This window comes from Diospyros lotus, chromosome 13, assembly GCF_014633365.1.
Source record: "Diospyros lotus cultivar Yz01 chromosome 13, ASM1463336v1, whole genome shotgun sequence".
Taxonomy (NCBI): domain Eukaryota; kingdom Viridiplantae; phylum Streptophyta; class Magnoliopsida; order Ericales; family Ebenaceae; genus Diospyros; species Diospyros lotus.
Window position 1 is genome coordinate 10,321,636 of NC_068350.1, and position 18,682 is coordinate 10,340,317.

Genomic DNA, 18,682 nt, shown 5'->3' on the forward strand with positions numbered 1-18,682 from the left:
AAGAATGGAAACACTTTTACTGATGGTAGGGGCGGAGGTGCTCCGCGTTCCAGGCTCGCGGGAGGACAGCTCCATCCATGTTGGCCAGATGGTATGCCCCGTTTCCCAAGTCCTCGTGGATAACAAAAGGTCCTTCCCAGTTCGGGCCTAGCGTGCCGTCACTGGCTTTTCGAGCGCCGATGAGTACTAGGCGTAGCACGCGGTCTCCGAGCTTGTACCGTCTGACCCGAACTTTTCTGTTGTAGTAACGCGCTACCCTTTGCTGGTAGATGGCGATCCGTAGGCGAGCTGTGTCTCTAGCCTCCTCAAGTAGATCTAGATTCGCGGCTAGGAGTTCGTCATTTCCTTCCGGGTTAAAGGTGGCTCTTCGCTGACTGGTCACCTTGTGTTCAGCTGGGATCATCGCCTCAGACCCATAGACCAACGAGAAAGGAGTCTCAGCTGTGCTAGTTCGAGCTGTCGTCCGATACGCCCAAAGCACCGTTTGTAGTTCGTCCACCCAAGCGCCCTTCCTGTCTTCCAGCTTCGTCTTCAGGGCGTGCTTGATTATCTTGTTGATTGCTTCGACTTGCCCATTGGCCTGGGGGTGGTCTACGGCCGTGAAGCTCTTTTGGATTCCCAATGATTCGCAGAATTGGATGAATTGCTCACTGGTGAATTGAGTTCCGTTGTCTATGAGTATCTGCTGTGGGACCCCAAACCTGCAAATGATATTATCCCAGACAAATTTTTGTACCTTGGAGCTGGAGATTTCAGCGAGCTCTTTCGCTTCGGCCCATTTGGTGAAGTAATCAACTGCCACGATGGCATGCTTGCAATTGCCACGAGCTGTTGGGAGAGGCCCAATCAGGTCCATACCCCAGACAGCAAACGGCCACGAGCTATTCATCTGTTGAAGGTAGGCCGGTGGAGCCCGCGGGATATTAGCGAACCGTTGGCACTTATCACACTTTTTCACCAAGTTGATCGCGTCTTGTTTCATCATAGGCCAATAGAATCCCTGCCGAAGGGCCTTCTGGGCTAGTGACAGAGCCCCGGCGTGGTTGCCACAATGCCCAGCATGTATTTCCTCCAGCACGGTCTGACAGTCAGAGCCCTCAATACACCTTAACAATGGAGCTGTGAATCCTCGCTTATACAACACCTCATCGTAGATATAGTAGCGAACGGCTCGAGCTCGCAGTCTGCGCGCTTCTAGTTTATCTGTCGGTAGCTTTCCTTCCCGTAGGTACGCCAGAATGGGGCTCATCCATGAGCCCTGGGATGCGTGAACCACCATCGTCTCGGCCGGTTGCTCCATGCTAGGGGCAGCTAAAAACTCCACCGGTATAGCCCCTAGAAACTCTGTATCTCGCGTAGTAGCTAGCCGAGCCAGTGCATCTGCATGGGAATTCTGAGAGCGTGGAATTTGGCGTACCTCGAACCGTTGGAAAGGAACTAGAAGTTCGCGTACTTTGAGCAGGTATGCTGCCATCTTCACCCCATTCGCCTGATATTCCCCTCGTATTTGGTTGACAACGAGCTGGGAATCGCTGAAAATTATCAGTGTTTCAGCTCGCACCTCCTTTGCCAAGCGCAGCCCTGCGAGCAGCGCCTCGTACTCGGCCTCGTTATTGGTAGCTCGGAAACCGAATCGCAGGGCGCATAGTATTCTGTGGCCCTCCGGGCTTATTAGCATAACTCCTGCCCCAGCTCCTTGCTCGCTCGACGACCCGTCAACGTACAACTCCCAGGACGGTCCTTCCGAGGTCTCTCCTTCTACTTGGGTCGTTTCAGTGAATTCAGCGATAAAATCTGCCAGTGCCTACCCCTTGATTGCCACTCTTGGTTTGTATTCCAAGTCGAACTGAGCGAGCTCAATTGCCCATTTCAGCAGGCGGCCCGATGTGTCTGGCTTCTGCAAAATCTGCCTCAAGGGGTACTTAGTTAGAACATCGATCTGATGAGCCTGGAAATAAGGACGTAATTTCCTCGATGCTATGACCAAGCAGTATGCGAGCTTCTCCATCGATGTGTACCTCGTTTCTGCGTCCACCAACCTCTTGCTAATATAATAAACGGGGTATTGCACCCCTTCTTCCTCCCGAACCAAGGCTGCGCTGAGAGCATGCGCCGACACTCCTAAGTAGATCACCAGTTTTTCCCCATCTCGGGGTTTTGAAAGCAGCGGAGCTTGCCCCATATACTCCTTCAGCTGCTGGAAGGCGAGCTCGCACTCCTCACTCCAACTGAAACCTTGGGCTTTTCGTAACGTATTGAAGAAAGGGATGCACTTGTCGGTTGCCTTGGAGATAAATCGGCTTAGTGCAGCGACCTGGCCGGTTAGGCTCTGCACGTCCTTCATTCTTACAGGCGACCTCATATACAAAAGGGCCTTTATTTTTTCTGGATTGGCCTCGATACCTCTGCTGTTGACCATGAATCCCAAGAACCTCCCGGAAGCCATCCCAAATGCACATTTTAGTGGGTTCAGCTTCATATTGTAGCTCCTGAGGATCTTGAATGTTTCTCCCAAATTACGAACATGATCTGCGACCTGCTCAGACTTAACCAGCATATCGTCAACGTATACCTCCATTGTTTTCCCAATCTGCGCTTCGAACATCATGTTCACAAGTCTCTGGTAGGTCGCCCCAGCATTCTTCAACCCGAACGGCATGACCTTATAACAGTATAGCCCGCGATCGGTGATAAACGACGTGTGTTCCTCCTCGTTAGGATTCATGGGGATCTGGTTGTATCCCGAGTAGTCGTCCATGAAACTGAGGAGCTGATGCCCCGCTGTTGCATCCACGAGCTGGTCAATTCTTGGGAGGGGGAAACTGTCCTTCGGGCAGGCTTTATTTAAGTTGGTGAAGTCGACGCAGGTCCTCCACTTCCCGTTCTTCTTTTTCACCAGCACTGGGTTGGCTACCCAGACTGGGTAGTGAGCCTCTCTGATAAACCCATTAGCCAGGAGCTTATCCACCTCCTCTTTAAGGGCGGCGTAGCGTTCTAGAGTCATCGGTCTCCTCTTCTGGCGCACCGGCTTGTAGCTGGGGTCTATGTTGAGTCTGTGTGACATGACCTCCGGTGCTATCCCCACCATGTCTTCGTGATTCCACGCAAACACATCCAGGTTAGTCTTAAGGAATTCAATAAGTTGGCATTTTACCTCGGGGGCCAGATTCTTCCTGAGCTTCAGGCATCTTTCAGCGTCCACCTCGCTGATCGGGACCTCTTCAAGTTCTTCCACCGGGCCGGTGGCCTTGTCGCAATCCACTTCTCTGGGATCCAGGTCGTAACTCACCCCGCTCCGACTTGAAGGTCGCTGCGCTCCCTCTGTGACCACATTTACTTTCTTTCCTCTGGTCCCCATCTTGACCGCGTCCTCGTAGCAACATCTTGTGAGGTGCTGCTCTCCCCGCACGCATCCAGTTCCGTTGGTGGTTGGAAACTTGACGGTCAGCGCTCTGGTCGAGGTGACCATATCCAGCTCGTTCATCACCGGCCTCCCGAGCACGACGTTGTATGCTGAGGGGCAGTCAATGATCAGAAACTCCGCAAGCGCTGTGGCTTCACGACCTTCGCCCCCAATTGTGAATGGGAGCTTAACTCGTCCCATGGGGACGATTGCATCTCCCGTGAACCCGAAAAGTGGCTCTGGGGATGGGCCCAACTGTTCGGGCCCGAGTCCCATCTGGTCGAAACAGGCCCTGTACATCACGTTCACCGAGCTGCCGGTGTCCACCATTATTCTTCGCACCTCCATGTTGCCGATGTGAGCGCGAATGACGAGGGCGTCATTGTGCGGCCAGTGTATGTCCCTGGCGTCCTCCTCGGAGAAAGTGATTTCTTTCACTGCCATCCTAGCTCGCTTTGATGATCCCATCTGCTCGCTAGATCCTGCCACTAGGACATGATTAGCCTCACGTACATACCTTTCGTGCAACCTGTTCGATGTGCCTGCGAGGTGAGGACCGCCGTGGATCGTATAGATCGTCCGAACTACTGGTGCGCGCTCATCCTCGGGGGGCGGTCGTTGTTGATTCGCCTGCTGTGGTGGCTGATTTGCAGGTCGCACCACATAGTCTCGCAGCCGGCCCCTTCGAATCAGTTCTTCAATTGCATCCTTCAAAGCGTAACATTCAGAGGTGTCGTGCCCCACCTCGTTGTGATATGCACAAAACTTCTCCCTATTTCTGAACTTGTTGGGAGTTTTTATTGGGTTTGGCCTCCCAAAATCCTCTCTTCTCCTTTCCATGGCGAAGATCCTTTCTTGAGAATCTGATAGGGCCGTATAGTTGTTGAAACGGCCTTGTCTCAGAGGTCGGTCCTCTTGTTCTTCCCGCCGAGCTCGCTTGGCTACCTGATTGTTAGACCGCTCTCCTCGGTTGTCCTTTCTGTTTCCCCCGTCGCTCCTTTTCCCGTCTCGGTTAGAGCTTCCGACTTCCTCTCTATGTCCGGCGGGCTTCTTCCTGAACGCTTCTTCCCACCGGATCTCCTTTGCAGCTCGTTCATAGAATTCTCCCAGATCCCCAACGGGGGATTTATAGATGCTCTCGTAGAGTATCCCGTCTTTCCTGAGACCTGCCGAGATGGCCGTAAGGATACTTTCATCCGAGGGACTTTTAACGTTACTCACCTCGCGCCGGAACTTGGCGATGTAATCTTTGAGGGACTCGCCCGACCTTTGGAAGACCGTGGCGAGGTGGCACGGCGGGGCGAGCTGCCGTCTCAGAGCTCTGTACTGCCCGAGGAACTTCCGTTGGCATTCTTCCCAACTACCAATGCTGCGAGACGGGAGGCTTCTGAGCTAGGCGCGCAGGATGTCGCCTAAGGTCGAGGGGAATACCCGGCACTTCACCAGCGAGCTGGTGGTCTGCAGATCCATCTGGACATTGAATGCGTCTAGGTGGTCATAGGGATCGCTATCTCCGTTGTACTGTGGTATGCTCGAAACCTTGAATCTCTTGGGGAGAGCTTCGAGTTCAACTTCCTTTGTGAATGGCGTACGTTCTCCGTAGCCACTATTTTGGTCACGAACTCTTTGTCGTGCCTCCAGTTCTTGCACCCTTTGGAGCAACTCCTCGACGGCGGTGTCCTGGTCCACAGACCGTTGGAGCTGCGATCTCCTGCTTCCTCTCCCCGGTGAGCGACGTGACGGGAGGTCCGCATCCTTGGACCTTGAATTAGAGGAATTTACTGACCTTTCTGGCGAAGGAACTCTATCGGCTTCTCTTTCGTTTGGCGGGGGTCTTTCCTCTCGCGGGTGGCGAGGTCTTCGAGGTGACAGCGACTCTGGTTGTCTCGGGACCATTTGCGGCTGGGCTCGGGCAAGGGCCCTGACCGCCTCAGCGAGCTGCCTAACAGTACTCTCCAGAGCCTCCTGACGCTGCTGCCAGGCCTGAACCGCCTCTACTCCGACGGTTGGGGCGACAGGTTGGGCCGGAGCCCGTGGGGGCATTCCGGTAGTGACTCTGGTAGCCAGTGGAACCAGGGTTTCCGTCGCGGGGGCGACGGATCCCATGACAAGTGGATCATCGTGCGGTTGGTTGTGATGATTTTCAAGTAAATCGGCGATTGCGTCAGAGCTTCGTGCATTCCTTCCTCTTGCCATTGCTATCAATCAGTGCGGGCCCTCCTTCTAGCGCCAAAGATGTTGACGTACGAAAACGGTCAACCGGAGTTCGAGAGCCCACAACATGATAACGGGTACCAAAAAGGCAAGGAATAGAAGACTGAAGCAAATAAGAAACACACACAGGACTTTTACGTGGTTCGGCCAGAATGATGCCTAGTCCACGACCGTTCTCTGGTTATTCTAGCAGAGTAACAGTATGTATTTTCTGATGATTGATTCTTTTACAATGGCGTCCCCTCTTCTATATATAGAGTAGGGTAGCTTACAATGCGAATTAGTCCTAAGTATGGAAGAAGTCTATTCCGTTGACGGCGCTTTCCTTATTGGTTTTGGATTATCAGGGATAGGTCCCTTGTCTTCAGGGATTCGGATTGCTTCCGATATGTAAGTGTCTATCGCTTCCGATTATCTCGCGATCTTCCAGCCGTCCGATCTGGGCGTATCTCTCGGCGAGCTGAGTCGTGATGTTTGGAGTTCGTCTGAGCGAGCTCGCTTAAAGCGAGCTCGCTGGCATCAGCGATCTGGCTTCTGGTCCCGAAGGAATGGGACTTCGCACTGATGGTTTTCGGTCTTCGGGTCTGGCGGGCTTCTGGGGAGTTTGGGCCGCTCTGCTGGGCCTTAGGTGATTCAGGTCGTTCTGTTGGGCCGGGCCCAGCCCGTCAATTGATTTCCGGAGATCGCATATAACAGTTTCTAAGTTAAAACATATTTTTTTTATTTTTAATTTTTTGGTGGATGAAACTGATTTTAATTTCATTTTTTTAACACATAGAATGAATAATAAGAATAGGAGTTTTAATTTTAAATAATATATGTATATTAGGTGATTTTGTTTAGTTTTTAAGTCGTTGAAAGTTTAATCAATATTATTTGGGCAAATTAGAATTAAAGAAAAATCAAAACATTAAACATTAGAATTAAAATGAAAACATTAAATGAGTGAATTCTTGAATGTTTTAATTTAAAATTTATGATGTGATTTAATTTGTAGCTCAAAAAAGATTTAATTTGTGATGTGATCATTTAATTCAATGCTCTAGCTGCTGGCACGACAAGCATTGGAATCAAACATGGAATATTCCATGTTGATCCTACTATAATTGCAATTGCTTACACAAAATTCATAAATTAATTTATGTTTCGCATTAGGTGTGGAGTTTCATTTATTTTTGGCATGTTGATTGTGAGGGTTATGAGGTATCAAATTAATTTATTTAATACTCAATATTTTTTAAATGTTAATGAATTACGATGCCAAAAATTAATGGTAAAGTTTGAAGAGTTATATAATTTTCTTACATGTCTCATGTTTTGGGATATATATAATACTAGTGGATCACCCATGTGATGCATGGATATTGCAAAAAAAAAAAAATCATTAAAGCGAAAGTTGTATAATTTAGTAGTTACAATAAATAAAAATCATAATAAAGAAGTAAAAAATAAACAAAATAATCGTGTTACAATCATGAGAATACAACAAAAGGATTACAAATTTTGAAAGATTTCCTTATATACATTCAAGGGTAGATGAACAATAAAAAGCACATAACTCTATCTCGAAATCATGTAAAAAATAAACCTAAATTAATATATAATACAATAAGCAATGCGTAAAAAAATACAAAAATTACATGATAACATAAAAAAAGAATAAACGATAACCAACATCTTTATTCTAAAATATGTATTCAAGGGTAGACGTTTTTTTTTTTTTAATTTTCACGTGTATTTGTCTCATATGTGCGTACCACATGAATCCTCAAGGCCTAATTTTTCCTAGTTGCATTCATATCACTCACTTGACAAAATAGTGGTGCTATGTTATACCAGAAGACCAAACTGGATAAAAAAATACGGTTAAAATTTACTAAATAAAAGTAAAGAAGAATTGAGAAAAGAGAAGAGAGGAAATGGAAGTGTTGAACGGGAATGAAAAGGAAGAAGAAAGAGAGATATTTGTTTTCTTTTATTATTTTTTCTTCCTTCAAATTCTCCTATTTCTCTCAATTTATCAAATCACATGTCACCATTAAGTTTCCCTTTTTTTCCCACGCTTTGCCACACAATCCAAATCTTACTTAACATAATTTTCAAAACACAAATTTAATTTGTATTTAATTTCCTCAAGTCCAACATATAGCACATCTTCGAAGTAGACCAATGGGAAAAAAGAGAATTAAATAAATGACAATAATCAATTAAGTTGAAAAATAAAATTATGACATTTAAAATTATAAAAAATAAATTTAAATTAATTAAATTGTATGTAAAATAAATATAATTTAAATAATCAATTAATTATAGAAATAATAATAATCAAATTTTCAAAATTGATTATTTGACTTTATATATTTCTCCTAATAATTAATTACCATATTTAAGATAGGTCAAATTTTTAAAAAAGTAAAAAAAAAAAGTTAAAAAATAAAATTATAACATTTAAGTTATATTTAAAATATAAGAAAATAAATTTAAATTAATTAAACTATATATAAAATAAAGATAATTTAAATAATCAATTAATTATAAATGGTAATAATTAAATTTTCAAAATTGATTATCCATGACTTTACATGTTTCTCCTGACAATCAATTACCACATTTAAGACAGGTCAAATTTTAAGAAAGTAATAAAAAAAATAAAGTTAAAAAGTAAAATTATAATATTTAAATTATATATATAATTATAATATTTAAAAATATAAAAAATAAATTTAAATTAATTAAACTATATATAAAATAAGAATAATTTAAATAATTAATTAATTATATAAATGATAATAATCAAATTTTTAAAATTAATTATCCATATATGACTATATTTTTCATGACAATCAATTACCACATTTAAGATAGATCAAATTTTTAAGAAATCAACAAAAAAAAATAAAGTTAAAAAATAAAATTATAATATTTAAGTTATATATAAAATTATAACATTTAAAATTATAAGAAAATAATTTTAAATTAATTAAACTACATAAAATAAAGATAATTTAAATAATTAATTAATTATATAAATGATAATAATTAAATTTTCAAAATTAATTATACATACATGACTTTACATATTTCTCCTAACAATTAATTACTACATTTAAGACATGTCACATTTTTAAGAAAACAACAAATAAAAATAAAGTTAAAAAATAAAATTATAACATTTAAGCTATATATAAAATTATAACATTTAAAAATATAAAATAATAAATTTAAAATAATTAAACTATATATAAAATAAGAATAATTTAAATAATCAATTAATTATATAAATGATAATAATCAAATTTTAAAAACTAATTATCCATATATGACTTACATATTTCTCCTGACAATCAATTACTACATTTAAGACAGATCAAATTTTTAAGAAACAACAAAAAAAATAAAGTTAAAAAATAAAATTATAATATTTAAGTTATATATAAAATTATAACATTTAAAATTATAAGAAAATAAATTTAAATTAATTAAACTACATAAAATAAAGATAATTTAAATAATTAATTAATTATATAAATGCTAATAATCAAATTTTCAAAATTAATTATACATACATGGCTTTACATATTTCTCCTAACAATTAATTACCACATTTAAGACATATCACATTTTTAAGAAAACAACAAATAAAAATAAGGTTAAAAAATAAAATTATAACATTTAAGCTATATATAAAATTATAACATTTAAAAATATAAAAAAATAAATTTAAAATAATTAAACTATATATAAAATAAGAATAATTTAAATAATTAATTAATTATATAAATGATAATAATCAAATTTTAAAAACTGATTATCCATGTATGACTTTACATATTTCCCCTGACAATCAATTACTACATTTAATACAAATCAAATTTTTAAAAAAGCAACAAAAAAAAATAAAGTTAAAAAATAAAATTATAATATTTAAGTTATATATAAAATTATAACATTTAAAATTATAAGAAAATAAATTTAAATTAATTAAACTACATAAAATAAAGATAATTTAAATAATTAATTAATTATATAAATGATAATAATCAAATTTTCAAAATTAATTATACATACATGACTTTACATATTTCTCCTAGCAATCAATTACCACATTTAAGACATGTCACATTTTTAAGAAAACAACAAATAAAAATAAAGTTAAAAATAAAATTATAACGTTTAAATTACATATAAAATTACAAAAAAATAAATTTAAAATAATTAAACTATATATAAAATAAATATAATTTAAATAATCAATTAATTATATAAATAATAATAATCAAAATTTTAAAATTGATTATTCATACATGATTTTACATATTCCCTCTAGTGATCAATTATCACATTTAAGACATGTCACATTTTTAAGAAAGCAATAAAAAAAATAAAGTTAAAAAATAAAATTATAACATTTAAGTTATATATAAAATTATAACATTTAAAATTATAAAAAAATAAATTTAAATTAATTAAACTATATATAAAATAAAAAATTTACTTGACAGTCAGCATTCGGCAATATTACCTGATATCTCAAGATTTCTCCCGATTTAAAAAAGTCTCATTTTTCTGTAATTTATTTCAATTAAAATTTTATGTTAATATTTAAAAATTAATAATATAGATTAGATCTTGTCTCTTCATATACCAGTATATTTACACATTCTCCAAATACTATTCAACCATAAAAAAAACCATTTACGTGTTCCAAGAACTACATGTTTTTCACAAATCTAGACTTAATTAATGACCTATAAAAATTCTATTTTGGGTAAGCAAAAAAAATTAAAAAATATAATAAAATATCAAAATAGTAATTGGAAATGGGCGAGAAAAATTTTAACGGCTGTTTTGTTATAATATATATATAGATGTGAGGTTTAATTAATGTTAAATTTAAACTAAAAACTTAATTTTAATTGTTAAAAATTTATAATTAAATAACAAAATTGGGTCCGTTAGAGGTTCAGGTAGGTGAGTGTTTTAAAAATAAATTATTAATAAAATTTAAATAAAATTTTAATTTTATATTTAGTATTATTTAAAAAAGTTTATGTTATTAATATTAATAATATAGTTAAATAATTTTAGTAGGATTAAATAAAATTATTTTGCACAATTGGGGTTTTAAATGTATAATCTTAATAAAATTAGATATTAATATATAATTTTAATTAAATTAATAATAATCACAATTAGGGTTTTAAATGTGGTGTGGTTGGGACTTTGGTTCACGGGTTTGGTTAATTGTAAATTTGGAATAAATTTAAAATTTGTAAAATAATTTATATTAAATTTTTATTAAGTTATTAATATTACTATAAATTTGGTTGTTAAATAATTTTTTAGGGCCAAATCAATGTTTTCTTAATTAATTTTGATATTTTGACTTTAATTTTAATTAAAATAATTATTCATAAAAAAAAATGGTGTATTAGTAATGTTCTTAAGAATATAGCCTAATTTTTTAACTTTATTTTTTATTAAATCTCTTGTTAGAAATTAAAATAATTTAATTTTTTAATTTTATTAATTATATATTATAAATTTAAAATAATAAATATATGTTTTTTAATTTTTTAATAATATGGGTTTCAAGATTTAAGCAAGGTTTAATTTTAGGTTTAATGAAGACTAATCTTAACAAAATTATACAATAATACATAATTGAAATAAACACAAACTTGTTGTTTAGTGTAGTTTAAATCAAAAAAATTTAGTTTAACGATAAATAATATGTTTAAATATAACAGTTGAATGTTCAATAATATAGTTGTCGAGTTAGTTATTTATTTAACATAATATTAAAATTATAACTACAAATATAATGTTATTAATTATTTGGTTAAACTTTTGTTACTTGGTAAAAAATTTAAAGTTCTGTACGTCTGAAAGTGAAATTATAAATTACGTACTAAAGGATGGTTTTGTGAATTTTCAAGATAATTTTTTTCGTCATACATATTATTTAATTTAAAATAGAAATTCCGTCGCATCGTAAGTGGATTGATAATAGGTGTAACCCAAGAAGGGGTGGGATTACCAGAGAATTTTATGAGGGTGTCGATGAGTTCATTCAATTTGCGTCTACCCAAGAAAGTTTCAGAAGATTAGAAGGAAAGTTAAAGTGTCCTTGTATGAAATGCGAGTGTCTAAGGTTTAAATCAGCCAATGAGGTGAAAAGAGATATTTGTAAACATGGATTCATGAAATGTTATTATTATTGGATGCATCATGGTGAAGAAGTGTCTGTTGTGCCTCATTCAGTTGTTGAAAATAAATATTATAGAGAAGACAATTTTAGGAATCAGTTTAATTCCTATGAACAGATGGTAATGGATGTGGCTGGACTATCAAATGCATCATATATAATGCAAGAGACTGGTACTGGAAGTGGTTATCAGACTTACAATGTAGATGAAGCACCAAATGAAAATGCACAAGCATTTTATGACATGTTATCCACTGCACAAGCTCCATTGTATCCAAACTGCAAAGTAGAAAGTGAACTTTCTGCTGCAGTTAGGATGTTGAGTATAAAGTCTGATTACAACATTCCTGAAGGCGGATATAATGAAATCATGCAGTTTATGCATCAAACAATGCTAACTGGTAATCAGCTGCCAACTGATTTTTATCATACCAAGAAATTGGTTTCGCAGTTTGGTCTCGGTTATCAGAAGGTTGATTGTTGTTCAAATGGGTGTATGTTGCATTACAAGGATGACGAATCCGGGATGAGTTGTAAGTTTTGCGGTCATCCTTGTTTTAAACCTGTAAGAAGTGGGAAAGGAAAATTTAAACAAATTTTTTATAAAAAAAATGTGGTATTTGCCTCTCATACCAAGACTGCAGAGAATATATGCTTCTATGGTTACAGCTGCGAGCATGAGATGGCATCATGAAAGTCGAAGGGAGCCTGGTGTTTTGTCTCACTCGTCTAACTGGGAAGCATGGAAACATTTTGATCAGAAATATCCTAACTTTGCCACCGATCCTAGAAATGTGAGGCTTGGTCTTTGTGCAGATGGATTCACTCCATATGGAAATTCGGGTCGGCCGTATTCTTGTTGTCCGGTTATTGTGACACCATATAACTTACCTCTTGAATTATGTTTGAAGAGAGAGTTCCTTTTTCTGACTGCTATTATTTCAGGTCCATCAAATCCGAAAAACAAGATAGATGCGTTCTTACAACCTTTAATTGATGAATTAAAATTGTTGTGTTACGAACGTGTTCTGACTTATGATATATCAACCAAAAATAATTTTTCAATGAAGGCTGCTCTATTGTGGACCGTCAATGATTTTCCTGCCTATGGAATGTTATTTGGTTGGATGATATCGGGTAGATTAGCGTGTCCATATTGTATGGAGAAAACTAAAGCATTCAACCTCAAGTATGGTGGAAAGACGTCATTTTTTGACTATCACAAACAATTTTTGCCTATGGATCACACCTTCCGGAGAAATATAAGTGCATTTAGGAAAAACAGAGTCGATAATTCTTCTTCACCACCACGGTTAACTGAAGATACTGTTTTTCAAAGAGTCTGTAATTTTCCCTCTATCCTCCAGTTATAGGACTGTGTAATGCCTGGGTATTATGTTGAGCACAATTGGATAAAACGAAGCATTTTCTGGGAATTGCCATATTGGAAAGATAATCTGATTCGACATAACTTAGATGTCATGCATATTGAGAAAAATGTTTTTGACAATCTTTTCAATACAGTTATGGATTTGAAAGGTAAAACTAAAGATAATACCAAAGGTAGAATGGACCTTAAAGAATATTGTAGGCGCAAAGAACTTGAACTAATAGACCGTGGCAGGGGCAAATATTGGAAACCTAAGGCCCAATATGTAATACCCCATGTTCATATGAAGTTGCCACGTAGTTTCGATGAGTTTAGGATATCGAAAAATTGATTTTATAGCAATTTCAGGTACCGAATCGACTGTAGGGAATGTCTCGGAGTGAAATTGTCTAAAGAAAATTATATGGTCTCGACGAGCGTTCCGAGATAAGATTTATGGAATTGAAAGAAATCGAATCGGGAACAGTTTTCAATACAACTAAAATACAGCTGTCATTTCGACTATAAAATCGAATCGTTGTAGGAGACTCCCGAAAAATCAACAGAACCCTAGGGGGCTCCGATTTTGCGTAATGAGCAACCCTTCAATGGTTTCGGGATGAAACGACCACCCAATAAGGACACTAGGGCGAATAATCGTTTTTGACTAAGTTTTGAGTTATTAATTTTTGATTTTCGGTATTGTAATGCAAATTAAATTGAGGTTTAAGAGTATAGTTGCAATAAAGAAATTTCCCAAAGTGATATTATAGTAAAATTGAGAATTAATGTGTAATTTTTTTTATATATCTATTAATTTCTATATCCATTAATGTAATGTATAAATAGTATATATATATATATATGCGTGCAGTGTGTGCAATGGCCGCCCACCTCTCTGCAAATCTAAACTCATTCCTCTGCAACTTCATATCTCTATCACCCATACCCTACAACTCCAAATGAAAATCAGCCACGCCCTGCAGCATTTGGATGGATTTGCACGCAAGAAAGATTTTACAAGCAATGGGGTGTGGCCAGTGAGGTGAAAGAGCAGCCGAGCGCCTATAAATAGGCATGAAGCTTGGCTGTTTAAGAGCAGCAAGGAAGCGAGAGTTCGCTGAAGAGATTGAGGGAGAGACCGAGAGAAGCAAGGGAGAGAAAGAGGGCTCGGCCGAAGTCGGCCATGGCAGCCATGAAGGAACAGCGGCGAGCAGGGGAGGTCGACGGATTGAGCAGCGATGGCTGCGCGCGAGCTGAAGACGGCCTCGAGTTCGGCCAGAGGTGCCCGAAAGGAGCCACGATCGCGAGTCGGAAGCAGCCCAAAGCAAGGCCAGCAGCTAGGTGCGGCCATGGCCGTAACTTGGTGCGCCGAAGCAGCAACCAGCCGCGGTTGTAGCAGCCGCGAGTTTCTTCCAGCTAGGGCGGAGGCCAGTGCTCGGCCAGCGGGAACCGTCGGCAGCCGGCGAGGCAGGCGTTGTCGGCGGCGAGGGGTTGCAGGCGGTGGCTGGGCGAGTGCGCAGAAGCCGCGTGCAGGAAGGAGAAGAAAAAAAAGGGAAGAAGAAGAAGAAGAAGAAGAAGAAGAAGAAGAAGAAGAAGAGAAGGAAGAAGGAAGAAGAAAAAGAGAAGAAAAAGAAGAAAGAAGGAAAAGAATGAAGAAGAAGATGGAGGCGTAGGGGGGTTGTAGCGGGAGGAAGAAGAAGATGAATAGGAGAAAGAGAGAAAAAAAAAAGAAAAAGAAAAAGAAAAAGAAAAGAAAAGAAAAGAAGAAAGAAAAAATTAGGAAAAAAATAGAGAAAATGTTAGAAAAATTCCAGAAAAAATTCTAGAAAATAGGGAATCATATTTCGGTAATATCCCGGGGATTTTGGGAGAGAAATCAGTTCGAGCACGCATATCGAGGAGACGACACGCATACCGAGGAAATCTGAGATACTAAGTTAAGGATGCTTTGAGGCTTAAGTTGAAGTGACTGGTGCAAATCTTGAGGTTGGCATGCAAATCAAGACTATGCACGCACTTCGAGATAGGCGCAAATATCGAGGTAGCCCGATAAGTTTGAAAAGGTAAGTGGTACTCTCCTCGAAATGTTTTCATCATATTGACATGCCTTGATATGTAACCATCACGTAGACTGCATACTTGACTATGAAATGCATAAGCACACGTTGATATTATTGATCACACGCATATGAGGCCGTAGGGAGTACGAACTGGCACCGCTGCCTTACCAAGAGTGCACCCATACACCTCGGCTTCGAAAGAAGGGGGCCGCTAAAATGGTAGGTAGCATAAGGGGTGCAGTTGACACCTACGAGGTAAGACATTGCATACACACATGACATAGCATTATGTACCCTTACTTAGATGATTCATCATCTCACTTGGGTTTTGCCCCTGGAACATTCAACGTTCCAGTCGGGACTTGCAGAGATGATTCCGAGAATGGTGATATGTAGTGACGTGAGACGTCAAGAAGCGAGTAAATGTATCATGTTATGTTGAGTAGTTTAAGAATTATGCACATTGTATTGTCAGACGCTTATGAATTAACTTTGTAATGAATGTCATGTCTAGTTATTATTATATGAGCAGGTTCGATTAGGCTTCCACTTGAAAAGGTAAGTGGTACTCTCCTCGAAATGTTTTCATCATATTAACATGCCCTGATATGTAACCATCACGTAGACTGCATACATGACTATGAAATACATAAGCACACGTTGATATTATTGATCACACGCATATAAGGCCGTAGGGAGTACGAACTGGCACCGCTGCCTTACCAAGAGTGCACCCATACACCGACTTCGAAAGAGGTGGCCGCTAAAATGGTAGGTAGTATGAGGGGTTTAGTTGACACCTACGATGAAAGACATTGCATACACTCATGACATAGCATTATGTACCCTTACTTAGATGGTTCATCATCTAACATGGGTTTGCCCCTGGAATATTCAAACGTTCCAGGAGGAAATTGTAGCAGATGCAAGCATATATGAGGCATGAAATGGCACTTAGCAGAGTGCAGGAAGGATGAAATGTATGTTACGTAACCCCTATATTTGAGTTCTGCTACTTTAGATTCTGAACGTTTTGAGGAATGTTGAATTTATTTATGATTAATGTTAAGATATCAGGTTTCGATCTTTGCTTCCGCATTTGATGTGTATAGTGATTCTCTTTCGAGATTAATAGATGGGAATTCTGGGATAGATTCGAGGAATGATGTGATTTAGTTTAGTGTTTAAAAAAAAAAAAATTTATTGTCCCAAGTTATAACGCGCCCGAAAAGTGGGGCATTACAGTTAGTATCAGAGCTTAAGTTTATTGGAAGCCCTAAGTGACTCAGATATAGTTGATTTTTTGAGATTAGGAAATAGCAATTCGGAGACTTAAGGGTATCTGGTATTGATAGAACCAGTTAGTAGAAACCTTAAATGGAGGCTTAGGGAAAAGAAATAAGGGTTCGTAAGATGAAATCCCTATTTAGGAGATTCAGGGATTGTCGATTGAATGCTTACAGGTTACTGGATTTCAGTGTTGAGTAGTGGAAGTACATGTCTAGGCAAGTTCTGGCTAAGGAAAGACTTGGTATTTAAGTGTGTCCATTTGTGACCCACCTCTCTTTCCTGGGAACTTACCTGATGTACTATTCACGTACAAACACTATTTCAGTATATGATTACTATTCTCGGTGAATAGTAAAAGCCTGATGGGAGCTAGTACAAGCAGAAGTTTGATTCAGGTGTAAGGTTGACTTGGTAACCGTGATTATGGATCAGAGAGATTTAGAAACTGCTGATTTGAGGTCATTAGTCGAAATCATTACGAGAAATGATAAGATAACTGTGGTTATTAAGGATGATCGAATCAGGGATGATTAGTCTGATGTGACATAGCCTATGTAACACCCCGTCTCGTTAGGCGTGTCACTATAAAGGTATTCCTGGGATTTCTTTTTTTTTTTTTCTCTTCAAGTTCAACACGCGCGGTATATCAAGAACATTCTTCACATGCAGATACAAAACCCCGCGAACCCCAGCCTTGCCCGTTTAATTATCAAGATCAATAATCTTAAACTAAACGAGTCTTAATACAACGCAGCGGATACATTAATACCAAAACACCATAGTTCTTACTTTGTATTTCCATAGCAAAATACGTAATACAGATCAAATGATAAAATTGCTATTATACAACTGTTCATTTACAACCTGAAATGCATATTAAAGCCTCCAATCGTTACAATGACTTAACAAACTAAGCACCATTAGCCCTCAACCGGCCACATCCTTGCCCTCGCAGCAGTCCCTGGCTGGAACATTAAACGTTCCAGGGGCATAGCCCAGGTTAGATGATAAAACATCTAAGTGACGGTATGGAACAGTTAATACAATGCATGATACACACACGAGCATGGCATACTCAGACAAACGAAAATATGCAAGACACGTCTAACTTGAGAAATCTCCCTGACATACTCAACCTCCCGTGGAGAACACCACTCCACACACCGTTGGGGTTGACCTTGCTGCGACATACTTAATCCTCGAGTGCCCTACCGTGTCACTCGATCACTGGCCCCGGATGCCCTACCGTGTCACCCGATCACCAGCACAAGCCCCGAGTGCCCTACCGTGTCACCCGATCACCAGGATTAACCTTGTCCCATTCCCAAGTAGACCCCATCCCGTCCCACACAGAAAACAACATTGAAACGAATATCAATACCCCGATGATATGTAAACCACACGCCATGTACCGACTCTTTTGTAAGTAAAAAACAGTTGATGGAATGTATCACATGTTCAATATGCAAATGATGACATAAATTCATAAGTGAAACGCATAAGCATAGCATCCCGAGTTCTGGTGAGACCGCTTACCTGAACCCGCTACACTCACACCACACCAAGACATTTTCCAAACAAGGGTAAAACTAGAGTCAAACCACTCACCTCGAACGTGATCAGATCGCCTCGTTCCTCGTGCAACGCCTCGATTTGAGTGCCAAACCTCAAATACTTGAGCTTATACTCAACCTCGAGCCACAATACTTCCTAAACACCATATTTAATTAAGAAAACATTAAAATCCATTTTCCTCAAATTTTCCATAATTTTCTCTTTTTTTTCCCATTTTTCACCTCAATAATTCTAAAATAATTATCTCCTCAAATATTTTTCCAAATATTTCAATATGATAAATCCTAAAATAATTAAATAAAAATATTGGATTTGAAATTATCGAATTACCCTTTGGCACGCGCTCTCACGCGCCTAGCGCGTGGCTGCGCGTGAAGGCTGGCACGTGCAGCCACGCGCCACCATCTTCTCCAATTTTTCGGCCGCCGTCGACGTCTCCGATGTCCAAACAAAAGATACCCCCTTGAAGCCCTTGGAGAATCGATCCTAATGGCATGATTTTCATGCCGAAACGTCACCGGAAAACGCCCCAAATGGGCAGTTACAGGCGGCCAGTGGCG

General features: G+C 38.6%; 1 protein-coding gene across 1 annotated transcript; it reads right to left on the reverse strand.

Moving 5' to 3' along the window:
- Positions 1–1,804: 1,804 nt before the first annotated feature.
- Positions 1,805–5,599, reverse strand: LOC127788033 (uncharacterized). The gene is made up of 2 exons (XM_052316154.1): positions 4,835–5,599; positions 1,805–4,729 (listed from the first exon to the last, which is right to left on the reverse strand). Exons 1-2 carry the CDS (start codon positions 5,597–5,599, stop codon positions 1,805–1,807), a joined length of 3,690 nt encoding a protein of 1,229 aa, XP_052172114.1.
- Positions 5,600–18,682: the final 13,083 nt, after the last annotated feature.